The following is a 27,890-nucleotide window of genomic DNA, read 5'->3' on the forward strand; positions in this document are numbered from 1 at the left end:
TTCTTGATTCAAGAAATATTTATGCTAAATATTTTTTAAGTGGAATTAATATGGTATGGGGTTAAATGTATTTGTTTGGAGGACTTTAATTTTTGTTTGTATAAATTCTGTTATATCTAAATGCTATTTCAGATTAGATTTGTAAATTTCTCAAATATTCTTTGTTATTTAAAAAAAGCCTAATTGATTTGTCAGCTTGAGAATTGTTTTAATTCAACCTTCTTTTTTTACAACAGGACTGGATTCAGCATCAAAATACCTCCACCCACATTGAGAGCTGTCGGCAGTTAAGGCAACAGTAAGAATAGTTTCTTCCCTTCTTTACAAGCGTGATAATATGTTAGATACTTTAAAGCTATTGGTTATTTAAAATAATAATCTTAGAAAACTATGTTTAGTTTTCCAAAAGGAGAGCTTCATGTGATCTTTCACTGACTCCTTCTTAACTTAATCTCTAGTAGGTAATTATAGACTTTTTTTTTTTTTTTTTGTGTCTCGTTTGCCTTTTCCAGAATGGTTGAGGACAGATAGCATTCTTTTCTATTATCTTGGGCCATTTCTCAAAGGTTGCATAATTAAAAACTAACTCAGACCATATGCCAGCATTTAATTTCCATTATAAAGACTTTCCCTGTCTTAGGACCTGTTTTTAGAATGAAGCTTTTTAAAAAAAGATTTATTATATCTAAGTACACTGTAGCTGTCTTCAGACACACCAGAAGAGGGTGTCAGATCTCTTACAGATGGTTGTGAGCCACCAGGTGGTTGCTGAGATTTGAACTCAGGATCTTCAGAAGAGCAGTCAGTGCTCTTAACCTCTGAGCTATCTCTCCAGCCCCTTATTTATTTATTTTAAGTATATGAGTACACTGTAGCTGTACAGATGGTTGTAAGCCTTCATGTAGTTGTTAGGAGTTTAATTTAGGACCTCTGCTCACTCTGGTCAAACCTGCTCGGTCCCTGCTCAGTCCCAGCTCACTTCGACCCAAAGATTTATTTTTATAAATCAGTACACTGTTGCTGTCTTCAGATGCACCAGAAGAGGGTGTCAGATCTCATTACAGGTGGTTGCTAGGATTTGAACTCAGAACCTTCAGAAGAACAATCAGTGCTCTTACCTGTTGAGCCTGCCCAGAATTTATAATCCTCTTTCCCTTTGAATAACAGCTAAATTGTTTCCCTAACATCGTTAAATAGTTCTAGTCACCAGCCTGATATTCTCATGGGTTTTGAGATTATTCAGGATTTTTTGAGTAAAAAGTCATAAACCTAACTCAAAATACAGTAAACTCTGTTGAAAAAAATTTAGATTGTTTACTTATTTTATGTGTATGAGTGTTTTGTCTGCATATATGTTTATGCCACCACAAGCATTCCCGGTTACTTCAGAGGTCAAAAAAATGTCAAATCCCCCTGAAACTGGAGCTGTGGGTGGTTGTGAGCCACTATGTGGATGCTGAGACCTGAACCCAAGGCATCTGTAAGAGCAACAAGTGCCCTTAACTACTAGTTAGCTCTCCAGCAGCCACAGTTATTCTTAGAGGAAGAGAATTAGTTCATCTGACTGGGGAGTTGTAGAGAGTAGCTCTAGTTGCAAGAACAGCTGAATTTTAAGTCAAACAAAAATAAGTTTCCAGGCTGGTGAGATGGCTCAGTGGGTAAGAGCACCCGACTGCTCTTCCGAAGGTCAGAAGTTCAAATCCCAGCAACCACATGGTGGCTCACAACCACCCATAATGAGATCTGACTCCCTGAAGACAGCTACAGTGTACTTACAAATAATAAATAAATAAATAAAAGTAAGTTTCCATTTCTTGGCCTTGCTCTGGTCTTAAGAAAACTTATCTGGGGGGCTGGTGAGATGGCTCAGTGGGTAAGAGCACCTGACTGCTCCTCCGAAGGTCGGAAGTTCAAATCCCAGCAACCACATGGTGGCTCACAACCATCCGTAATGAGATCTGATGCCCTCTTCTGGTATGTCTGAAGCTACAGTGTACTTACAAGTAATAAATAAATAAATAAATAAATAAATAAATCTAAAAAAAAAAAAAAAAAAAGAAAACTTATCTGCATAGTAGATAGTTCCTGTAGTTTTTGGACTCTAGTGAACTATAGAGCTGGTAATTTCAGGAGCTGGTCTGTGTTTTGGTTTGAATTTTTGTTTGTTTGTTTGTTTGTTTGTTTGTTTGTTTGGACCAGGGTTTCTTTGCAGTCCAGGGTAGCCTTGAACTTCCTGCCTCAGCCTTTTAAATTCTGGAATTATATGCCCCACTTCCCCTTTTCCCCTTGTTTTCTTTTTTCTCAGTAACTTGTTTAAAGACCCATTGTCTTTGTCTAGACTTGTTTTATAGTGGCTTTAGTAGTAAGATACACAGCTTTTGTTGCATGTGCCCACTATTCCTGCTTTGAGAGTAAGAGAACCCCTTCATGAATCATGTGGACTTTAAGAGTAGAGGCTTGAAGCCTTTAATCAACAGCACTTAGGAGGCACAGGCAGTTGGATCTTGATGAGTTCAAACCCACCCCTAGAGGGAGTTCCAGGACAGAAATCCCATCTCAGCCCTCCCCAAGACCCTCCCTCTCCCCCCCCAAAAGAAAAAGAAGTAATTTATTGCTAGAATTGAATATGCCTTTCTATCACTCTAAACAGAGAATCAATCCCTCCTAAGGAGTGAGTTACCTGCTGTAATAGTTATTAATGCTAATACCATGATCTAGTTACATGAAATGCTGTTAATTTACAAGAACAAATAACATGTGTGTGCATTTAATTTTCCCATCTCTCCTCCCCATGCATATCCCCTTTAAAGTGTTTTGTATAGAGAGCTTTTCCCTTGTGTACATAGGACCTTGATTTTTCAACTGCTTTTCAAGCTTTCCTCTTTTAATGCTTTATCCCACTCTATATTATTCAGGTTGTGTTCTCCTGTAATGTTTTTTTTCATGGTTTCTCCTCCACTGCAAAATATTTACCAAGTTAAATATTTTTAATTATCACCTTTATTCTTTGTTCTCCTAAGCTGCATTGAGTTCTATATACTATATGTATATACTATATATATATATATATATACTATATGTAGTTCACATTGATACATGCTTAGTATTTTTAGTCTTTAAGGCTTATGTTTTCTTCCTCTGTCTTTTTTAGCTTTTTCTGGATTATATAGAACAAGGAGTAGTTGAGGGAAAAAAAGTCACATTGTGCCATAATTTTATTATTAAACACAGATATACTGTATCATATGCTAGATATACTGACTGCTTTATAATATATGCTTGATTTAGTCTTATCATTACCCATGATACATAAACATGCTTATTGCTGATTTCATCCAAATGAGGAAATGGAGGCACAGGGAGACAGTTTCCCTACTATTATAATCCAGTATTTAATATTTAATGAGTTTATATAGCTCATGCCCCTTTGTTCTTTTTTTCTTTAGTATTTTTTTATACATTTTTAAAAAGATTTATTTATTTATTTCATGTATGTGAGTACACTGTTGCTGTCTTCAGACAACCAGAAGAGGGCATCAGATTCCATTATAAATGGTTAGTGGGAATTGAACTCATGACCTCGGGAAGAGCAATCAGTGCTCTTAACCACTGAGCCATCTCTCCAGCCCACTCTTTAGTATTTTAATATGAAAAAATTTCAAGTCACAGAGAAGTTGGTATGAAATGCTATATTAAATTTTTTCATTTTCACCAGTTGTTAACATTTAGCTAGTTCATTTATTCAAATTTAACGTTTGTCTTCTAAGAATAAGGAAGATTTTTCATAGCCACAGCATACCACATTAAGAACATTAACACTAACTCCACAGTACCTTCTAATACACAAGCCTGATTCAGAGCCTTCCAGTTGTTTGTAGAAGTCCTTTTATAACTGTTATTGACAGCAACCATCTGTACCCCCAATCCAAGATTCTGCCAAAATTCATAATCTGGAAAGACTTCCCTCCCTTTATGTGTCCTTCGCTGGTGCTTTCACAACCTTGACCCTTTTTTTTTTTTTTTAAATGTGTGGCGATTGTCTTTTGAATGTCTCATATTCTCTACTTTTGTGTTGTTCATTAATAAGTTAAGGTTGAATGTCTTTTGTCACAAATATTTCATAGATGATACATATGCTTAGCTTGTTGCTAGTCATCAACTAGTTTGTTTTTTTGTTTGTTTGGCGGGGATGAGACTTAGACCTATTACTGACTTTCTAGGGCCCTTCCTAATTTGCTTCCTATTTTTTTGGTGGGGTGGGGGGGTTGGTTTTTCGAGACAGGGTTTTTCTGTAGCCCTGGCTGTCCTGGAACTCACTCTGTAGACCAGGCTGGCCTCGAACTCAGAAATCCGCCTGCCTCTGCCTCCCGAGTGCTGGGATTAAAGGCGTGCGCCACCACACCCGGCTAATTTGCTTCTTCTAAGGCAGTGGTTCTCAACCTGTAGGCTGAAAACTTTGAAAAACACAGATATTTACATAAACTCATAACAGTAGCAAAATTGCAGTTATGAAGTGACAGTAAAATTTTTATGGTTGGGTTCACCACAACATAAGGAATTGTATTAAACGGTCACAGCATTAGGAAGATTGAAAATCACTGTTTTAAAGGAATCTTTCTAGGTTGTCTCCTTTTTATTGTCTCTGTCATTTCTGTGCTACAGCAACCAGTACCTGGAGTAGGACCATTGGGGGTTTGCCTCTGGGTTCTGCTTTTGTTCTATCATGTGAGCATAAAGTCCAGGCCTACTAATATACTCCTCTCCTCTCCTCTCCTCTCCTCTCCTCTCCTCTCCTCTCCTCTCCTCTCCTCTCCTCTCCTCTCCTCTCCTCTCCTCTCCTCCTTTCATTTTTTTCCTTCATTCTTTCTTTCATTTGAGACGGGTTCTCTTTATGTAGCCCTGGTTTGTCTGGAACTTATTTATGTAAACTAGATGGTTTTGAACCCATAAAGATAATGTCTATCTACCTCTACAATGCCAAGAAAGAGCTTCCTAAAATGCTATCTTTTCTTTCAATTCCTCTTTCTTACGTATATTTTTCCAAGTTCTGCTGGATATAACTTAAAGAGTTTGATATAATACTGTGTTCTGTGTGTTTCAACAGAAAGTATGAAAATTGTATGTCCCCTGGAGCTTTGTTTTTAAGTTATGTACATGAATATGTGCCAGTACATGGGTATGTGCATATGAATATAGGTACCTATGAGGCCAGAAATGCAGATCCTCCTGAAACTAGATATGGGTGCTCCTCTTCAAGAGAATGCCTTTTGGGCTGGAGACTTGGCTCAGTGGTTAAGAGCACAGACTGCTACTCTTCCAGAGGTCCTGAGTTTGATTCCCAGCAACCACATGGTGGCTAACAACCATCTGTAATGGGATCCCATGCCCTCTTCTGGTGTGTCTGAAGATAGCTATAGTGTAGTCATATACATAAAATAATAAATAAATCTTTAAAAAAGAGAGAGAATGCCTTTTTAACCTTACCAAGTCTTCCTCTATCTACAGTCTTATAAAATGGGTGAGATACTTCTTTTTCTTTGTTCTCTCTCGCTCCCCCCCTACCCCACCCCCACCTGCTTACTGTCTTTTTCTGCGTGTGCAGGCTTCTATTGGCCACAGGTCAGTGTTGGATGCTTTGATCTTAGAGCTTTCCACCTACTTTCTTGAGACAGGATTTTTCACAGTGACCTGGGGGTCATAATTAGACTGGCTGGCTAGTGAGCCCAAGTCATCGGCATGTCTCTACCTCCACCACATTGAAATTACAAGCACACAGCTTGTAGTGCTCAGCTTTTTACATGAGTTTAGAGCTCAAATTCTGGTCTCCTGTCTTGTGCAGCAAGTTCTTTACAGACTAAGCTATCTTCTCAGCCTGTATCTCACATGACACATAGTTTAGTCGGTCTCTGACTTACCATGTAGATCAGTGGTTCTCAACCTTCCTAATGCTGCTACTTTTTAATATAGTTACTCATGGTGTGGTGACTGCAACCATAAAATTATTTTTGTTGCTACTTCATAACTGTAATTTTGCTACTGTTATGAATTGTAATGTAAATATCTGATAAATGACCCCTGTAAAAGGGTTACATCCCAAAGGGGTTACGACCCTCAAGTTGGGAAAGGCTGATGGTGGACAAAGATCTTGAACCCTCAGTTCTCTTGTTTCTACCTTCCACATGCTGGGAAAGCAGGTATGTACCGCCATGCCTATCATCTATCTTTGCTACTTTCTGTTTACTGCTACCTAGACTTAATATTTTATATCATGAAACAATTTTGTTATACTATTTATTTGACTTTTAAAAAAGTTGAGGTCTTGGTGAATGTTTTTCTGCTATATCTACTAGCATATATATACCTTTATTATATAGTGGATTAGATATAAAAATATTGTCCTCAAGAAGTATATTTCACTGTCTTAAATCATATATAAACTTAAGTTTGAGCAGTCTTGACACATTTCAGATAAAGATTAATTGGAGTTTATTATTTTTTGAGCTGTCATTAATAGTGTTTATTTTTCAAATAGATACCCTGATTGGAATCCTGAGATCCTCCCATCCAGAAGGTAAGTTCTTTTTTTTCCTCTCTCTCTCTCTCTCTCTCTCTCTCTCTCTCTCTCTAGCCCTGAGGTCCTGGAACTCACTCTGTAGACCAGGCTGTCCTCGAACTCAGAAATCCGCCTGCCTCTGCCTGCAAGTGCTAGGATTAAAGGTGTGCGCCACCACTGCCAGGCCAGGAGGTAATATTATTAATAGTATTAATTATTGCATCTTTTTTTCCATTTAAAAGTAAACAATAAATTTTTACAAGTTATTTTTTGGAATTGTCCTGTTTTTATTGTGTTTTGTTTTGTTTTGTTTTGTTGTAGACAAAGTCTGGCTTGCCTGGAACTCTATATAGAACAGGCTAGTCTTGAACTCAGATCCATCTACTTCTGCCTTGCAAATGCAGGATTAAAGACATACACTACTACACTACACTATTGTATTGTGTTTATTTTTAAGCAGTTGGAAAATCCAAAATTTGATACTTACTCTACCTTAAATGTACTTTCTTCTATGGGTTTTACTTTCTTTTCTTAATATTTTGTTGTGATCCTATTACCATTTTGTGTTTGTGGGAGCTTAATTATAAACACCTCAAATGCTCATAGTTGTCTTACTGAGTTCTGAGTTCCTTTAGGGTCTATGTAGATATGTTCAGAAGTCGGTGAAATATGTTTGGATGGCATAGTCTCTCAGGGAAAATTTGTTCAAAAACAGTTTATATAAATAATTCCTAATTTATTTACATAACTTAAAATAGTTGCAAAATAACTGATACAGAGAAAAATCTAAGAAGAACATTAAAATAATGTAAATTAGAAAGGAAAAGGTCCTAAGCAAACTGAAGGTTCATTCAACTGTTTGGATTGCTTTTTCTGTGCTCATAACAGTGGATACATTTTCATTCATTCATTCATTCATTCATTCATTCATTCATTCATTCTGTGTGTGTGTTTGTTTGTTCATGTATGATATGTATATACATGCCCATGTGCCATGGTGCTTGTGGATGTCAGAGGACAACTTTCCAGAGTTGGTTTTCTCTTGTAGCCTTAAGGGGTCTGATGATGGAACTCAGGTTATCAGGTTTACTTGCAAGCATCTGTATACACCTCACTGTTTTGCCAGCCCAGTAGATTGTTTTAAATAAACTACCATTGAGCCAGACATGGTGGTTAACACCTGTAATCCCAGCATTTAGGAGACTGAGATTGAGGGTTGTTACAAGTTCAGAGTTATCCTGGGCTACATAGTGAGAGCTTTGCTCTGAAACAAAAGCAAATACAATGAAAGGTCTGGAGACATTGCCCAGTGGTTAAGAGTCCTTAAGTGCTCTTTTATAGAGGGCACAAGTTCAGTTCCTAGCGTCTATATGGGGTAGCTTACAGCAATGTATAATTCCAGCTCTGAAGGATCTGATACCTCATGGGAACCTGGACACACACTCAGGCAATGGTATAAACACTCAAAAATAATAAAAATAAATGTTTGTTTAAAAAATTATTTCTATTTCATATAGTTTAAATCTACATTAAATTGTTGAGTCTTGTTTCTGTTTTCTACTCTGTAGAAATGAGAGCAATAGGAAAGAAAATGAAACTCCAAGAAGACGTTCTCATTCCCCCAGCCCCAGACATTCTAGGAGATCAAGCTCAGGTCACAGAATCCGTCGCTCTCGAAGTCCAGTCCGTTATATCTATAGACCAAGGAGTCGAAGTCCAAGAATTTGCCACCGTTTCATTTCTAAATATAGATCCAGATCCAGGTCCAGATCCAGGTCCCGTTCTCCATATCGTAGTCGGAATCTCCTTAGAAGAAGTCCGAAGTCCTATCGGTCAGCTAGCCCAGAGAGGACATCAAGAAAATCAGTGAGATCAGGTACACCGATAATCCTAATGCCATCATTTTTTTTGAGTTTTGGAAATGAGATATTGTATTTTAATTAAACTTTAAAGTTGCTGTATGAAATTAGAATCACACTTGAGAGTCTGTTATTCTTGTAACTTTGGTTAGATATATGAAACATTTAGTTTATCAGCATCCATTTTAAAAAACAAGGACTGAAGATAAGCTGGATGGTACACACGTGTAATTTCAGCAAATTGGGAGGCTGAGGTAGAGGATTGAGAGTTCAAGGTTATTCTCTGCTACATAAAATAAATTTGAGGCCAACTTCATGTTTTGAATAATTATCTTCTAATTATTTAATAATGGTTTAGTGACTTCTAAAGTAGCTCATATATTTGGGGGGGGGGGTTGGTTTCGAGACAGGGTTTTTCTCTGTAGCCCTGGCTGTCCTGGAACTCACTTTGTAGACCAGGCTGGCCTCGAACTCAGAAATCCGCCTGCCTCTGCTACATATACATACATAGCCTATAATGAAGGAAATCATTGTTTATATTAAGGTAGTGCCTTGCATATGTCTTTAACTATATTCAGTATATTTAAAGAAATTGAATGGAAATAACTGAAATGTGTCAGCTGTCTAATCTGAGTATGGTCCAAGACCCTAAGTTCCTAATAGGGTCTACAGGTCTTTTCAGAGTTGTGTAAGGTCTTTTCCTTTTCCAAAACCAAATTTGTGTTCGGGTTGATTTTCCTTATATTTTGACCCAAAAGTGTACATATAGCACACATAGTGGATTGGATACAGAGCAGAGGTTAACTTTCAAGCTTAGTGTTAACATGTTAGGGAAAATGTGGAATGATACTAATCATCTCATTCTTTTGCCAGTAGTTAATTTTCATAAAAATATTAATATGGAAGTATGTTATTAAATGAGTTAGCAGTTTTAAAATTCTATTTTAAGTTCTGATGTGTTAAATAAAATACACATAAGAAAAAATAAGCTCTGGGACCCTGAGATTGTTAAGAGACCCTGAGGCTAAAATTTTGAGGACAAAAGGAACGACGAACAAAGGAACTACTGCATATAAAGTTGGAAGATGAGAGGTTATAGACTGAGAACTGTGTTCGTGTGTGCCTGTGTGCATGCTTACATGCAGTATGTGAGCTGCTTACTAAGCCTGAGAATGGCTCTGTAATCTTACTCATGTTACTCTTAGTGTTTTGAAATGGTCTTTTAAGTTGTTTTTTAAAATTTTTCTAGATTGTATGGTTTTGTGAACATTGTCTTGTAAACTAGTCTCTCATCAAATAAATATGTGCTTAATAAAATAAATATGTTCTTGAATAAATAATGAATATACTCTTGGGAATAAAATCAACCCCCAGCCCCCCCCCAAAAACTCCAGAAGATATTAGGGCTGTGTTGTCATAAAAATGCTACATGCCATTTAGTTCTTTTTAATTTGTACATATGAATATATGTATTTTTTTTCTAATCAGATAGGAAAAAGGCATTAGAAGATGGAGGACAACGTTCTGTGCATGGGACAGAAGTTACTAAACAGAAACATACTGAAACAGTTGATAAAGGGCTCTCACCAGCACAAAAGCCAAAACTTGCCAGTGGAACAAAGCCATCAGCGAAATCTCTAAGCTCTGTAAAGAGTGATTCACATTTAGGAGCATATTCTGCTCACAAGTCTGAGAATCTGGAAGATGACACTTTACCAGAAGGTAAACAGGAGTCTGGTAAAAGTGCTTTGGCCCAGCGGAAGGTCAGTAATTCTTTTGTGGATTAGTTCAAGTATACCTACATCTGTTACTATGACAAATAGAAAATAAATTGGGTCTTTGGAGTCACATTTTCTGTAAATTCAAATCGGTTTTTGTTAAATTACTGGGATGGGAGACAGATTTTTTTCTTATGAATAACAAAAGCCTAATAATTTACTATTGTAGATTAGGAATGCCAGATGGTTAATGTTTGTGCTCAAAAATGTTGTAGTCAGGGCAGTTCATGTTCCTGTAGTGTAGTTAGGCAGGCTAAGGCAGGAGACTTCTTACAAACACTATCTCAGAACAAAAGCTTATGCTGTGATATATTGATGAAGGCTTTGGTTAGCTTCAGGAGCTGTGTGGACCAGTATTAGTGACTTAATTTTTATCAGCTAGAATTCTAAGAATTGATAATTTTTTGTCTATGCTTGTATGTTGATTATAACCTACTTATTACTATACTGGCATACTCTTACATTTTGTTGATTTATTGTTAAATAACATCTAAACTGTCATTTGTATAATTCTAGTAGACCTAATATTTTATAATGTGCCTTTGAAATTGTCTAATACACTGAAGACTTTCAACAATTATTTTCTGTGTTCTAAAAGAGTATATTTTGGTTAACCTTAAAACAATATGAAGATTATTAGGAATATTGGAGGAGTCAGTGCTCTTACCTGCTGAGCCATCTCACCAGCCTGTTTCAGGACCTCTGTTGACAGAATTTTCAAAGGAATTTTCCTTTTTTAGTTTATTTTTGGCAAACTTGCTACTAGGTATAGCCAGATTCCTTCCTATTGTTTTGTTTTGAGACAAGGTCTCTCTGTTACATATCTCTTGACTGCCCTGGAACTCACAAGAAATCTACCTGGCTCTGCCTCCTGGTTTGTTTTTGTTTTTGTTTGTTTGTTTTTTGCTTGTTTGTTTTTTAAAAGAAATATGGAACAATCAACATGTTTACTCTATGAATTACAGATGATGTCTTATTCACCTTTCTGAGCTTTGATCTTCCTCAGAAAGAACTCTAGCTTCTGTCCTGTAGCTCATATCTATCTGCTCTACCACAATGGCCCAGTCTTGCGGCCCATCCTCTTTGCTCATTCTCCCAAGTGTGGGGGGATTAGCTGTGTGTACCTGGCAGGTGTGAGACCTTAAATGTTCTATTACCATCCCTTGAATTACTGGAATGGAGAACGAACAAAGATGTACTATTTATAAGAGATCTATAAAAGTATTGAGTAATAGAAATTATATGTGGAGTTATGATTACTATACCTTATGGCTTATGTTCTTTCTTTTTAATTTTCTTTCATTCCAAAATCAGCCACAGAAGGATCAGTCTTTGAGTTCCAACTCAATTCTTCTTGTATCTGAACTTCCAGAGGATGGCTTTACTGAAGAAGATATTAGAAAAGCATTTCTGCCATTTGGAAAAATTAGTGATGTTCTCCTTGTTCCTTGTAGAAATGAGGTGAGTCATCGAGTCAGTTGTGAAAATCCTTACAGACTTGTTGCTTTTGTGGGGATATTGTTGGTATTGTAGCTGCTTGTGCTATCTATGTCATGGTTAACTATTCCATAGTATTTGTATGGACAGGAAGAGCACCCAGGAATAAAACAAGGCTCCAGAGAATTGACATAATAGAATAAAGTGCCAGATAATAAATATTTAAGGTTTCATAGGCTGGTCATAGGGGCACAGTTATTTTGCCATTGTCATATAGAAATAGGTGTGGATATGTAAATGAGAAAACATTGCTGTGTTTCTAAGAATACTAAAAATAAAAGTGAAAGTTTGAAAAGAAATGATTTCTCTTGTACCGTTTATATTGTTTACATGTATGTTATATTCATGATAAAGTTTGTGAATTATGGACCAACCCTAGACTAAGGATAATAGACTATTGTTGAGTTGAGGCAAAGGGAAGACATGGTAGTTTCCGTAAAGGGAGAGGCTTTAAACATTTTGTAGTTGGGATTTAGCTCATGATAGAGTGCTTGCTAGGCTCTGGGTTTGGTCCTAAGCTCAAAAAATACAAATTACACATGTATATCAGGCTTATGTGCCACCTATGCTCATGCATGCAATTTTAAATAAATACAGTAGGCCACAAACCAAAAAAGAAAAGACATCACAATATAAGAGAGAGGCTTGCTCAGAGTATGAAGGAATTCAGTGAAGGGAGGGGATAAGAGAAGAACCTGGTGATTATTTTAGATGTAATACTTGTAGCTCAACACCGAGTCTAGTTTCACTAGATACAACTTTCACCAACCCAAAATATATCTTACAGGGTTTTATGGAAACTAAAAGTCTATAATTTATTCCACATTTCTTTAATTAATCTTTATGTATATAGGTGTATTTTCTACATGTAGTCCGCAGACCACATTCCTGCCTGGTGCTGCAGCGACCATAAGAGTTCTGGGAATTGAACTCAGATCCTCTGAAAAAGTACCCAATGCTTTTAACTATTGAACCATCTCCCCAGTTCCTCTCCTCATTTCTCATCACTTATAAGTATTATTTGGTCAGTATGGATAAATGTTCAGTAGAAATAAGTAACATTTGTTTGGTTCCAAACTTCAGTGAAACAATATGTTTTTTAAAAAACTTGTATGGGAAGCATACTAAAGATCATAATATAGGTTAGCAAAACAAAAAGACAAAAGCTCCAGTTCTTGAGATAACTTTATAACTTTATGTTCCACAGAGCTAAGACAGTAAGTCCATTTAAAATGCAGAACCGTAAGCCTAGTGGGTGGCACATGGGAGGGAGGGACAGAGAGTCAACATTTGAAGGGCAGTCTTGACTATATAACAATTCAAGACTAGTGTGGAGGAGACTGTCTCAAAAAGAATGAATATAAATAAAATGGATTTTTTAAACCCAAATTTTCCATTCACACACAAATTTTATTTTAGGCTTACTTGGAAATGGAGCTTAGAAAAGCAGTTACTTCAATCATGAAGTACATTGAAACAATGCCTCTTGTGATAAAAGGAAAAAGTGTGAAAGTATGTGTTCCAGGAAAGAAAAAGCCACAGGTAAATTGAATTTAGATGTTTTTTGTTACTTAAATGTGTGGGATACATGTAGAAAAATGCATAAATCTTAGTACAAAAATTAAAACCTTTTATCTGTCTACATATGTACAACCACAACTAGTATAATGTTAAGTGATGAATAACACACTAAGACAGTCTAGTACCAGAGGCTGTTACAGACCTTTGTTTATGAAACCATAATTATGATTATAAATTTTGAATTTTATATCCATATGTTCACTAGAGTCTTTTGTTTCTTTAGACATACCTTATTTGAGTTTAGTTTTTCTGTACCATTTCCTATGTTGTAAATGTCCATATATAATATCTATAGAATTATTTAAAATTTTCCAGTAAGTTTTGCTTTGGTTTTGCTTTGTTTTAATAATTTACATTTTTATTTGCTATAGAATACCTCTTTTAGAGATTCATTAACATATATTCCTCAATCAGTAGTAATTTAATCTTAAAAGTAGTTGAGACTTTCCTCCTTTTGTGACTTTTATGTTGAGTGATTGTCTTGACAGTTCCTTATAGAAAGATACTTGAGTTATTACTTTTTTTCATTTCCAAAGGCAAGACTTTAGTTAGCTCTTTATGATTTTATTGGTGACACTTTTGTACTTGTTCTTGTGTACACCAGAACAGTTGTTCAATGAAGGATATAGGTGCATATCCTATAGAATAGCTGCAGTCATTTACACCCCTGTGATTCATGAGACCTGGAACACTTGTAGCCATCATCTTAATCTCTTCAGTGAAAAAATCTAGTATGTAAATATGCTGTATTATTTAATAAATAATAATTATTATCTATGTTAAAACTCCCTTTCTTGAATTGCCTATATCTTTTCCATTTTCTATTGGTATTTTTGTTGATTGAGGGGAATCACTATATAGCCCAGACCGACCTCAAATTCCTATCCCTCTGCTTCAGCTTTCATATACTAGAAATGAGCCAGTATCATGCATGGCTCAGTGAAGTAAGGCACTTGCCACTGACCATGATGACCTAACCCATATGGGAAAAAGAGAGAAACAGCCAACTTGGGGAGGTTGTCCTTTGAATGCCACACTTGTATTGTAGAACAGGCATAAACAGAGAAGACAGACAATAAATAAAATAAATGTAAAAAATATTTTTCATTCCATATGCTTGAATGCATTTAAATTTTCTTCTATGGATTTTGTTTTTCTCACTTGTCATTCTTTATAAGATCATCTCTATTCCAGTGTCAAAAATAAAGTCTGTTTTTTTTGCTGTTAAAACATACATACATACATACATACATACATATATATATATATATGTATATATATATATATATTTATTTATTTAACATATGTTATGTGTATACACACACACACACACACACACACACACACACACACACACACACACACACTATCTAGTGTATAATCTGGTTGAGGTCAGTATTTCCAGAACAGGCAGGGACCTAAACCCAAAACTGTCTAACCTGTCCTTTCTCGACAGTTTGAAAGCTGCCTGTATATAAACTACTCTACATGCATAGATCTGTCTGAGATTATCCTGTTGCATAAATAGAGTTCTTGAATGGTATTATTATATAGTTTTAAACTGCTATACCCATAATTCCTTGTCTTTCTGGTAGAGTTCTTTTTCTTTGTTTTTTATTTCAATTGATGTGAATAAATCTATTTTGTGTGTTTCTGTACATATAAATATATACATGCAAGACAATTTGTGGGATTTTTGTGGATATTGAGGCTCAAACTCAGGTTTCAGGGTTGGCAGTTAGTTTTCGTAGCCAATGAGTCTTTCATAAAGCCCCATTTTTGTTCAATCTTGAAGTAATTTTATAATTCATTTAGAGTCTCTAGTAATGCTGAGATTTGACTTGCTTATATTGATGATTTTACAGCATTACATCTATTCAGAAATACAATTTATCATTCCATTTATTTACATTTTGTGCTCTTTAACAGTTTTGTGTGTGTTTCAATAGAATTTATCACTTATTTGTTTATGGGTTGCTCTATGTATGTATGTATGTATTCCATGTCTTTACACTTGTACATGTCTGGTACACTTGGAAACTAGAAGAGGTTATCAGATCCTCTGGAACTGGAGTTAGAAACAGTTGTGAGCTGCCTGCCATGTGAGTGTTGGCATCAAAGGTATCTTCTAGAAGAGCAGTCAGTGCTCTTAACCTCTGAACCCCAAACTTTATTTTGTAAATTTAAATTTTAATTATTGTTTTGTGCGTCTGGTGTACATATAGATACAGGCACATGTATATGTGGTGTACATAAGGCAGTCAGCGAACAATTGGTTCTGTTTTTTTCTCCCTAGAATCTGGGCATCAAATTAGTCAGGTTTGCTCAGCAAGTACTTTTACCTACTAAACCATCTTGTTGGCCTAAAGTAGTTGGTTTATGTTCTATACACTCTTTTTTTTTTTTTAAAGATGTATTTATTTATTTATTTTATGTATGTGAGTACACTGTAGCTGTAGAGATGGTTGTGAGCTTTCATGTGGTTGTTTGGAATTAAATTTTTAGGACCTCTGCTCGCTCCGTTGAACCTTGTTCACTCAGGTCGCCCCAGTCCCTCTGGCCCAAAGGTTTATTTATTGTTATACATAAGTACACTGTAGCTGACTTCAGACGCACCAGAAGAGAGTGTCAGATCTCATTATGGGTGGTTGTGAGCCACTGTGTGATTGCTGGGACTTGAACTCAGAACCTTCAGAAAGACAGTCAGGTTTGCTCAGCAAGTACTTTTACTTACTAAACCATCTTGTTGGCCTAAAGTAGTTGGCTTATGAGTGCCACTGAGTTATCTCACCAGCCCTCTTAAGTGTCCATTATCTGTAGCCCTTCATTTTGAATATAATTTTCTATAGTTTCACTTACTGGGTCAGCTTTCATATCAAAGTACTCAATGGAAAGTTCTGAAATAGATATTCCATATGTTTTAGATTGAATAGCATGAAAAAGTCCACAATTCTCTGGCTTTATCCTGCCAAGATGTGAAGAACCCTTCTGTCTAAGCATATGCATGATGTATATACTGCCTGTCCTTCAGTTATTCAGTAATGGTCTCTGTTTTCTATTGACTGTTGAAAGCTCTTATTTTCATTTTTTTTAAGATTACAATATAGTTACATAATTTCTTTCTTCCCTTCAAGCCCTCCCATATACCACCCCTTGTTCTCTCAAATTCATGGCTACTCTTTTTTTTTTCCAGTATAGTCACATGCATATATGTACATACATATATATTTCTAAAAATACCCTGTTCAGTCTGTATAATGTTTGTCTTAGGGTTTCTCTTCCTGCACAAACATCATGACCAAGAAGCAAATAGGGGAGGAAAGGGTTTATTTGGCTTACACTTCCACATTGCTGTTCACCACCAAAGGAAGCCAGGACTGGAACTCACACAGGGCAGGAATCTGGAGGCAGGAGCTGATGCAGAATCCATGGAGGGATACTGTTTACTGGATTGCTTCCCCTGGCTTGCTCAGTTTGCTTTTTTATAGAACCCAGGACTACCAGTCCAGGGATGGCACCACCCACATTTGACACTCCCACTCTTATCACTAATTGAGAAAATGCCTTACAGCTGGGTATCCTGGAGGCATTTCCTCAAAGGAAGCTCTTTTCTCTCTGATAACTCCAGCTTGTGTCAAGTTGACACTAAAGCAGCCAGTACAATATTACTTAAACATATGTTTCAGGTATTGGTATGGACAACCAATTGTTATACTCTTCTCAGAGAAGACTATTTCTTCTACTCTCAGCATTCCTTACTTGCCTATAGTTCCTTGTGTAGGGTTCCTTGTGAGCACTCCTCCCAAGCCTCCACTTGAGCATGTCTATTAGTGTAATGTTGGTGAGACTTTATGGGTGTAGCTTCGACTCGACTATACAACATAATCTTACAGCAAGCTCCCTGTTCTTCTGACTCTTAGAGTTTTTCCTTCCACTTCCACTTCTGATATGTTCTCTAGTCCTTAGTTTGAGGAGTGTTTTGATAGATTTCTCCATTGGGATTTGGCTCCCTTTTGATTGGATTTGTTGTGGTTTTCTGTAATGGTCTTGCTGCAAAAAGAAGTTTCCTTGATAAGGATATCCTTACCTACCGGTAGAAGGGCAGATGATTAGATTGTTGTTAGGGGCTATGCTGGTGAAGTCAAGTGGCCTTCACTAACAGAATAGTTGGTTAGTTTTCCAGTACTAGGCATTAGGCATGGTTTCTATCTTGTTGAATAGGTCTTATGTTTAGTTAGAGAACTGTTAGTTACTGCCAAGATATGCATGTCCTTACGTTAGGGTTATTGTGCCAGGCTGTTTATTGTTGTGGTTCATGGGCATTATACCTCCATAGAACTGTTGGTTGCTTCTCTCCTTTGGAACCTTGCATGGCACCTTTTGGCACCTCTGCTTCCTGCCTCCTGTCCATTGCCTCCTGTGAGTGCTAGAATTAAAGGCATGCACCACCCTTTTTAAAGCCCATTTTGCTTTTATTCAAGTAATTACTTTGCTCAGTATGGTCTTAGGGTGTATGTTGGTGGTCAGTATATGCTAAAGAAACCATGAGATACTTCTTTAAGTGAATAGGATGATGTGATGTTTTGAGAGACCATACCATGTAACTGTAATCACAGTATATTATGTTCTTTTACTTTCATTAATGTCTTATTGTACCTAATTTAAACATTCAGCTGTTATAGGTATGTATGTGTAGGGAAAGATATATACCTCTGGTTTCATACTTTGTACAGTTTATCTACTAGAGATCTTTGAGACATACCACATGTATAGATGTAACTACTGGACTGATATTTCCTTAAGTATGATGAAAAGTTTGAAGAGTACAGGTGGCAAGCTTAATTTCATTTTATGTTGTTGAAAGAATGTGGGCATATGGAAAAGGAGAACAGAATCAGAGGCCCATCTGAAGCTGTCATAGTGACTAAAACATGATCACAAATTAAAGGAAATGTAAAGAGAAAAGGGTAAGCATTTATACTTCAGAGTAGGAAGATTTTGAATGTTTTCATTGTTGAACTCTGTAGTTTTCTATATTGTCTAAACTGACTTTTTTAGTTGGAGAAAGCTAATTTTTTTTTTGTAAATGTATTTTCTTCTAAGAACAAAGAAATGAAGAAGAAACCTTCAGATATTAAGAAATCATCTGCATCTGCTTTAAAGTAGGTGAATTCATATTTTCATATGAAAAATTAATATGTCCATGTTAGATTTAAGTTTTAAGACTATATCTTTAAATACCACAATTATCAAATTATACATAAATTTAAATATTCATAAACACTTTAGTTTTAGACATATATAGAACTTTTAACTAGTTTTTAGTGTTTTCTAATTTTCTTTCTTTTAAATAGAAAAGAGACAGATGCTTCAAAAACCATGGAAACTGTCAGTTCAAGCTCTTCTGGTAAGTTGTAATCTTGGTGTGTAGCAGTCAGTGGACATCCTCAGATGTCAGTCCTTGCTTTTCACTTATTTTGAGGCAGAATCTCTTATTGTTCACTGTGAGTTTCAGAGTAGCCAGCCCTTGAGCTTCTCAGGGTTCTTCTGTGTATTTCTACCAGTTTGCCTGAGGCATGCTGGGATTACAGATTAGTGCTGCTATATTTACCTTTGCATGGATCTTGGGATCTGAACTCTGATCCTTATGTTTGTAAAGGCAAACACTTTATCCACTAAGTCAACTCCCTAGACTGTAACTTTAAAACTCACTCAAATGAATGTATTTTGTCAGTTTACTAGAAACTTCTTGCAAAATGGTGTTAGGAAGATATTTACTGAGTCTTTAACAGTGGTATCTCAAACACTGTTCATTTTACTGTTGTTGGCTTTTTGTTGTTGTTGTTGTTGTTGCTGTTTTTTTTTTTTTTTTTTTTTTTTTTTTTTTTTTTTTGAGACAGGATCTTTCTACATAGCCTTGGCTACTCAACAACTCACTTTGTAAACCAGTTTGACCTCAAGCCACAGAGATACTCCTGCCTCTGCTTCCCTGGTGCTGAGATTAAAGGTGTGAGCCACTATACTTGGCTTACAGGAGACTTTTAAACATGAACATTTATATACCTCTCCATAATTAAAGAAAAAGTGAACCACAGAGTTCTACTCAGAGTGAAAGATGGGATCTTTGCTACCAGAATAGCCTGATGACTTGGTAATACTTTGCTAGTGTGGAAATAGAGGCCACTCAACTTTCAATTAATATTAATGAAATGATTTGTACTGCATTTCTGAGGGAAGATTAATATTATTCAATTTTATTAAATGAAAGAAGGAAGAAAAAATCGAAACATTTTCCTTTTTATGTCTGTGTGAATACATACACATGTGCATGTTTGTGGACTCTGGAAAAGCTTAGTTTTGTTCTCAGGAATACTGTCCTCTGAAACAGTGTCATTTGTTCACTTTGAGCTCACCAGTTAGCCTAGTCCTCAAGCCGGGATTATAAGCGTGTGCTGCCTGTCAGTTTTTATATAATTTTTTGGGAATCTAACTCAAATCGTTATGTTTACATGAGCAAGTAAAAGTAACTAACAGCCCTCCCCCCCCCAAAAAAAACACTAAAAGTGTGCATTTTGACTTGGTCAGGTCTATATCTAAGAATTTTTTAAAGTAATAACTCCCAGGACAAAAGGGATTGGAGACTGCAGTGCTCTTTGAAAACTAGCTCTTTTCTAAATCAGAATGTTACCTGTAATGTGTTATAGAAATATATTTTTCTTCATTATTTTAGCCAAATCTGGACAAATAAAGTCATCTACGGTCAAGGTGAACAAATGTGCAGGTATGTTGGTTTTATATACCCCATTTGTTTCTTGTAATGCTGGGGATTGAATGCACAACTTTGTGTGTTCTAGACAGGTGCCTCCACTATTGAACTACACTGCATGTCCTGTTGGTTTAGTTTATTAGGATTTTAGTTACTAAATTGCTAAAGAGTTGCATAGGCATAGATTCATGAGATAAAGTATGTATTAAATATATGTATTAATATTTGAGAATTAGTAATTTAGTTGTCAGAATGAGATTTAATACTGAGTGCTCTAATATTCTCAAAGATAAATAACTGGAGAAGCATTTCTGGGAATGAATATCATATTTTTTTCTTCCTCTTTCATGAATTATCTTTATTTTATATAGTTGTCCAGATAATGCACATACAATTTTTATAAACTATAGTTCTTTTTGTTGTTGTTTTTTGCTTGAAACTGAATCCCATGTATCCCAAATGGGTTCTGCACTTGCCATGTAGTCAAGGTTATTTTTAAATCCTGATCTTCCTGCTTCAACCTCCTGAGTGCTAGAATTACAGGTGTGTACCACCATGCCTGGCTTAGTGTTGTGGGTTTTTAAGTAACAATTACAATTTCTTTCACTTTACCCGGGTGTGTTCCACTGTTCTCCTTTCCTTCCTATTTCTGCTAAATACAGGTTATTTTAGAGATATTGAGGATAAAGAGTAGTGTGTTAAATTGTGTTCTTTGTGTTAAAAAGGTAAATGCCATTGTAACTGGCAGATTTGGCATTTTCTTGTAGTCTAAGATAGTCTTCTGAGATGATCATCATGTTTTAGGAAACTTTTTGAAATTTCATTTATTTAACAAACAATTTTATTTAAAGTTTATTGGAGTCTCAAATGGAGATCACTAGGCTGTGAACTAAAAGTGCTAGCCATCCATTAACTGCTGGGGATAAATGCTAGGTAGGCATTATTTCCTTCAATTTCTAGTGTCCTCATCTAAGTGGTAAAGTGACTTGTCCATGATAATAACAGGTATACATAAAGAAATCTCTTAACTGACTTACTGAGGTTTAGTTTATTCAGGATAGCAAACTTGTAAATTGCTAATAATTGACTAGTTAAGTGCCAAACTCTTAAGGGTTGGTGCATAATTTATCAATTTTGGACAAGGATACATTCTATATTCCAAAACATACAATAAATGTCTGATATTGAAAAAGTCCAAATATGTATATGCTTCAGTGTTAACTAATATATTTTTATATGTACATATGTTCATATATGTATATTTACATATGAATATGTGAATAGGTACATATTTTATATTTGCATATATACATACATATATATGTATGTATATGTATGTGTGTGTGTATATATATATATATGCATATACACTTGTAATTAAGAATTTGAGACAGGGTTTTATTATGTATCCCAGGATAGCTTGGAACTCCTAAGTAGACCAGCGTGGCCTCCAACTCAAGAGATCAGCATGTCTCTGGCCTGTTGAGTATTGGGATTAAAGGGGTGTGCCACACCTGGCTATGATAGTTTTAATTTGTAAATTGGGCACAGTAAAAAATTAGTTATATGAACAATCTTTATGTGACCTTCATGTGTTTTTAAATGCATTTCATGAACTGTGATCTAGAGAATCAATCATTGAGAGCCTTTGTATAATTGCTTTTGGAACCAGGGAACATAGGAGATTGCTTTGTGCCATTGTATTTTAGCTTTTAGTTGGTTCATACATTCAGAGAGATATTTAACTTAAATCCTACTTTCTAGTAACCAATACCCCTCTCCTAAAGAAATTATCATAGCTAGATGTCCCAAAATATGGAACCATTTTATATTTTGAATAAAATACTGTTATTCTTATATTGTTTTTTTAAAAATGAGGTTCTTTGGAGATTGATACTAGTTTTGTACCAAGTAAAAACAGTTTTGACTATAGCTTTTGTGATTTAGGGAAATCAGCGGGTTCTGTAAAATCTGTGGTTACGGTAGCTGCGAAAGGTAAAGCTTCTATCAAAACAGGTAAGACAACTGAGGGAGAGAGGCTTATTAAATTTTATGAATTTAAAGAATACATTATTGAAAGCAAGTTTAGAATTCATTCATTAATTTCTAGTATCTAATAACATTGAAAATTTTGTAGGAGTCTTCAGTATTTAAAATTTACAATATAGGATTTTTATTTGTTGGTACTATGTTCTATGTCTTCTGTACCAATATATATTATGGTTATACACTATATTTGCAAGTATATAACTATATGGCCTGACAGTAATATGTTGATAGGTTTCTCTGTCATTGTCCCCTTTAAATGTTTCCCTCTTTTGCTCTTGTTGTAACTGTTATTTCCACTCCCTTCCACAGACTTACACAGTTCATTTGATGCTTGTTACTTTAAAACAGATTACTTTCCCAGATAGAGAAAACACTTTTTAACATAAATGTTGTACATTGACCTTATCATGGTCCTATAATAGTATCTTTTCTAATAGTTTAGAATCAAGAACTTTCCTGACATTTCAAAATATATACTTTTAATTCTATATTTCACATGAGAATTAAACTTGGGACTAGTTTAAGACCAAGGGGAGAAAAATGTTTCAACTTAAATTTGCTTTTAATATTACTTATAAAAATTTAAACATAAATATGTAATAAATTGCTATTCAGATAAGGTTGAGCTATTTATTTCTGATATATTAATATGAAATATGCAAAATGAGTAGGCTCTTAATCTTAGAGTAATGGTGTAATTCTACTTTTAAAAGCAAAATCTGGAAAGAAGTCTCTAGAAGCTAAAAAGTCTGGGAATATCAAAAACAAAGACTCCAATAAACCCGTGACTGTACCAGGTAACCATGTGCTATCACTCAGTGTTGTTTTTTTTTTTTTTTTTCTTTTTTTGGATTTTCTTGGTTTATATTAAAAATACATTTTGAAAATTTTCTTTAAAAGTCCTAAAGAAAGGCCTGGGAGATGGCTCAGTTATTAAAATGTTGTTGAGTATACAAGCATGAAAACTTGTATTTGGCTCCCAGCAACCCACATAAAAGCCAGGCATAGCACACACCTGTAATCCCAGTGCTGGGGTGGGGTTGGGGCAGATAATACAGGCCATTCCTGGAGGTCATTAGCCAGCCAGCTTTGCTGAATATCCCTTTCTAGAGTCAGTGAGATCCTATCTCAAAAAACTAAGATTTGAGAGCAATGGAGGTAGACACTGGGTGTTTATCTTTGACTTTCATATATATGACACACATGTGCATGCATGTTTGTACACATAGAACCACACAGCCCCAAAGGGATTATTTTATTTTTCAAAGAGGTTTATTAGCATGAGAGAACCTGAAGTGATTAAATTACTAGCTCAGATTCCAGTTCAGATTTATTAGTTTAATTGTATTAGTGTTTTCTTGAAAATGAAAGTATTCTGTTTTATGCAGCAAACTCTGAAATCAAGGCTAGTTCAGAAGACAAAGCCACTGGAAAGAGTGCTGAAGAAAGTCCTTCAGGTGGGCTAGTACAAATTTTATTTTGTACTTTATATTTAAAATTGAAAAAAATACTTTTAATAAAAGAGATACACATGTATATTTGTATACATGTTGATTTTTCTAGTACTGGGGTAAAATCCTAAATCAAATTAAATATATTAGGATTCAGTTTAAACTCTTGTCACTGTATCATTATGAAGGTTTACTCTCCATGAGGAATATCCAAAATGTATTGTAGCTAGTGCTACTTTGTGAGTTCTTCTTTCTTCTACCCTTCTCCACCCTTTTTTCACCCTTTCAACCCCTAATACTAGATAAGAGAGAAAAAAATATAGAAAGAAAAGGAAAGACCCCTGAATAAAGTCAGGTTGAAAAGGCGTTGAAGTTGTCCTTAGACTACTTCCTGGTAACTTAGGGATGTCAAGTGTCTTTAGGCAAGTTTGATCTTCTCATCTTTGCTCTCAGGATATTCAGTTTCTCCGTTTCTTTTTTGAGCATGACAGTTTAAAAAACCTCAGACAACCACCAATCAACAATCCACCCTGCCTCTTGGCACCCTAGCATTTATATACCCTCTAAAAAGTCCCCAGAATTCTAAACATCATACAGTAGCAGAAAATATCTACAGCTGGCAAAATCAGAGGGGGTGGGGGGAGGAAGGAGGAGGAGAGGAGAGATAGAGATAGAGGAGTAGTGTGTGTGTGCGTGCCTGTGTCTGTGTGTCTGTGTGTGTGTGTGTGTGTGTGTGTGTGTGTGTGTGTGTGTGTGTGTGTGCGCGTGCGCGCGCACGCACTTGTGTTTAAAGAAACCAAAATTCCAAAGTTGTCACTACAATGTATTTAAAAGCTGGTGTCACGGGAAAACAAGGCCCTCTAAACTCAACTGAGTAAAAGCTCATATGAACTCAGATGGAAGCAGAAAGCCATGGCCTGCATGAATGTGCATCATTGTCCTCTGAGCATACATGGTGATTTTCAGTTTCTTGTATTTATGGGATTTCTTTGTTTTCTCTTTTTTCTCTTTTCTCTTTTCTCCCCTCCTCTTCCCTCCCCTCCCATCCCCTCCCCTCCCATCCCCTCCCTTTCCCTCCCTTCTCTTCTCTCTGACAGGGTTGGTCTGTGTAGCCCTGGTTGTCCTGAAACTCACTCTGTAGACCATGCTGGCCTCAAACTCAGAAATCTGCCGGCCTCTGCCTCCCAAGTTCTGGGATTAAAGCTGTGCACCACCACTGCCCGGCCTTTATGGACTTCTGAGTGTGTGTGGACTATTTCTTGTGCCTTTTCTTGTACTCTTTTTGTTCTCTTATTTGCCTTGTCCAAATTTGGATGTAATATTTTTATTTTATCTTACTGCATTTTATTTTGTTAATGTTCTGTTGTTATCTCTTAGAAGCTTGTTGTTTTCTAATGAGAGACGGAAAAGGAGTGAATCTGGATGTGGGGAGGATGTGGGGAGCAACTGGAAGGGTAGAGGGAAGAGAAACTAATCAGGATACATTGTATGAGAAAAGAAAAAATTTTCAATAAAAGAGGGCAATTTTGGTGTTCCTTTTATACTTCCATCCTACTGTTTCTTAGCCATTTGTCAGTCATAAATATATCCGGATAACTTGCTTTATTTATTATGGAATAAAGAAGAACCTTGAAGATTGCATGAATTTTTAAAACTTGTGTTTTTATTGTTTTTTGGAATTAAGGTACTTTGGAGGCCACAGAAAAGGAACCAGTGAACAAGGTCAGTTTTTGTATTTTATTTACATAGAATTCTTTGAGCAACTTTTTTCACTTTTTGGTGTGGCAAAAATCCTTAGTCATTTTCAACTCTTTAGATATGGTGTTGGTTTAAAAAGCCTTGAATTAGTGTTAGTTTATGAAGATTACTCTCCAATGAGAGCATGTTAAGGCAAAATTGGTTTAGAATAGGTAACAACTTTCTGGAACTGAAAAAACTAGAACCTAGAGACATTGGAAGTTTGTTTTGTTTTGTTTCATTAGGTGATTTTTGTTTGAGATGGACTTCTTTGTATCGCAGACTGAATTTGAACATGCTGTATTGCAAGGACTGACCTTGAACTTTCATTTCCTGCTTCAACTTTTTTTAGTTTGGGTATTACTGGAGTCTGTTACCACACCCAGTTCATTCATTGATTGGGATAACACCCAAGAAGATTTTGTACATGCTTTGCAAGTACTTCTAACTGAGATAGTTTTTAATAATCCTTTATGAAATTTCATTTTTGTATCAAAAGATGGCCTAGTCGGCCATCACTGGAAAGAGAGGCCCATTGGACACGCAAACTTTATATGCCCCAGTACAGGGGAACGCCAGGGCCAAAAAGGGGGAGTGGGTGCGTAGGGGAGTGGGGGTGGGTAGGTATGGGGGACTTTTGGTATAGCATTGGAAATGTAAATGAGCTAAATACTTAATAAAAATGGGAAAAAAAAGAAATTTCATTTTTTTCCTAGCCTTCAAATGTAAGATATGTGAATATTTTGAATACCAAGGCTTATTGTTTGCATTGGATTTTTTTTTAGAGAAACAAGTAACTCTTCTTATTTATTTGAAGGACATAAATTTCACTTTATTTTCTTATGTTCTAAGAGTATATTAAAATCTCATTCATCTAGATTTTATTGGTTAGAATTTGAGGTTGATCATATGCAGTACCCAAATTCATTTTTTTAATAATCCACTGAGTAAGAAATCACTGAATAGTATGTCTTACTTTAAGAAAAATATTTTTAAGCACCAATGTAATGGGGTCAGTGTACAGCATTTCCATAAAGCTCTTTAGAAGGAGCCACGTATAAATAAGCATGAGAAGCCAGTTGTTAATCATTTGTTTTTTAAAGTTCTGACTCTTTGCAGGTTTTCTTCTCCTTCTCCTCCTCCTTCTTCTTTTCTTTCTTTCTTTTCTACAGTCAAAATATGTCAAGTTTACCAGAGAGGCTCTGGAATTTTCCCAGTATCTACAAAAGGGAAAGCTAGCGTAATGAGAAAACCAACTTAGAGAATATGTAGATCTGGAATAAAATAAAACAGAAAAGTACTTACTTGTTGGTATAAAGATCTTAAAGGGAATAAGTGAACTTAAAAAATACAGCCTAAGAGAGTTCGTTGTTCAGGAAGATGAGAAGAAACTGGCTTGGATGTTAGATCTGCATATGGCATTATGAGGCTTGCCTCACTGTAGTCAGAAATAGGAGGATATGACCTTACGTTTGAAAACAGTAAGCCTAAAGGAGGCTGATGACCTGAACTTGATGAGAGATGGTATGACTGTAGTTATCCTATGTAGTTGAAAATTGTAAATTTAAAATTCTATTCCTGTGACTGAGACACTGTGACCAAGTCAGCTTAACAAAGAAAGTATTTAACTGAGGGCTTGCTTACAGTTTCAGAGGGTTAGTCTATTTTCATCAAGGTTGGGAAGAATAGCAGTTGGCAGGCATGCACCTTCCCTCTCCCTCCTCCACCACCAGCACAGCCAGGAAGCAGAGAGAGTGAGACTGGATCTGCAGAGTTTCTGGACCTCCAACAGGGTCACACCTCCTAATCCTTCTCAGACATTTCTAACTGGAGATCAAACATTTAAATGTATAAACCTTATGGGGGCCTCTCTCATTCAAACCATCACAAAAGGCATTTCATTTTAGATCCCATCAGTTTCCTGATTTATTTGGCATTTCCTCTATAGTAAATGCAAAGTAAATGTCAATCACTTTCTTAATTTGTTTTGTAGGAATCGGAGGAAATGAGTGTAGTATTTATTTCTAATTTGCCTAACAAAGGATATTCTACAGAAGAAATTTACAACTTAGCAAAACCATTTGGTGCTTTGAAGGACATTTTGGTTTTATCATCTCATAAAAAGGTAAGAATTTATGATAACTTCCTATTATAAGCACATTTTGATAACTAACATTTTAAAAATACTAAAGATTTTAGGGACCATCTCTAATCTGTTTTTTTTAAGCTACTGATTTAAAAAAAAAAACTTTTTTATATGTTATTTTGTTTTGTCTTTTTGAAACAGTTTTACTTGGGCTGGCTTTAACTCATGATCCCTTTATCCCAGCCTGGCTTTATAATCAGCCGATCTCAATCTCCCTCTGTCCGTGCACTCTTCTCTCCATCTCTTTCAGGGTTGGATGTGGGGTGTTGGTAATTGAACTTAGGGCCAGGGACATGCTTTACTGCTGAGCTGTATCCCTAGCCTAACAAAAGGACTTTTAAAATGAAAAACACACTATTTCAGTATTGTCTTAATTAAGTATAATTGGTTTTGGTTTGCTTGTTTTGCTTTTTGTTTTTACGATTTATTTATTTGGGAAGCTGGGGTGATGACTTAGCAATTAAGTGTACTAG

The 27,890-nt window shown here is 35.8% G+C and overlaps 1 protein-coding gene across 25 annotated transcripts in view; it reads left to right on the forward strand.

Annotated features, from left to right (window-relative positions):
• Zfp638 (zinc finger protein 638) overlaps positions 1 to 27,890 on the forward strand; it is a 119,804-nt gene that overhangs the window by 67,645 nt on the left and 24,269 nt on the right. For 12 of the 25 annotated variants that reach the window (XR_001785106.2, XM_006505704.4, XM_017321434.2 and 9 more), the window contains 14 exons: positions 237 to 298; positions 6,533 to 6,571; positions 8,122 to 8,429; positions 9,901 to 10,175; positions 11,505 to 11,651; positions 13,107 to 13,229; positions 18,372 to 18,430; positions 18,623 to 18,675; positions 19,999 to 20,049; positions 21,982 to 22,050; positions 22,797 to 22,880; positions 23,472 to 23,540; positions 25,219 to 25,256; positions 27,265 to 27,396. Coding sequence is in view for 24 of the 25 variants with exons in the window: in XM_006505704.4 (XP_006505767.1) it covers positions 237 to 298; positions 6,533 to 6,571; positions 8,122 to 8,429; positions 9,901 to 10,175; positions 11,505 to 11,651; positions 13,107 to 13,229; positions 18,372 to 18,430; positions 18,623 to 18,675; positions 19,999 to 20,049; positions 21,982 to 22,050; positions 22,797 to 22,880; positions 23,472 to 23,540; positions 25,219 to 25,256; positions 27,265 to 27,396 (1,509 nt within the window). In the remaining variant the exon portion in view is untranslated. The remainder of the gene's footprint in view (positions 1 to 236; positions 299 to 6,532; positions 6,572 to 8,121; positions 8,430 to 9,900; positions 10,176 to 11,504; positions 11,652 to 13,106; positions 13,230 to 18,371; positions 18,431 to 18,622; positions 18,676 to 19,998; positions 20,050 to 21,981; positions 22,051 to 22,796; positions 22,881 to 23,471; positions 23,541 to 25,218; positions 25,257 to 27,264; positions 27,397 to 27,890) is intronic. The other 13 variants (XM_006505705.4, XM_017321429.2, XM_017321435.2 and 10 more) reach the window with 3 other exon arrangements.

The sequence above is a fragment of the Mus musculus genome, chromosome 6 (assembly GCF_000001635.26).
Source record: "Mus musculus strain C57BL/6J chromosome 6, GRCm38.p6 C57BL/6J".
Lineage (NCBI taxonomy): Eukaryota > Metazoa > Chordata > Mammalia > Rodentia > Muridae > Mus > Mus musculus.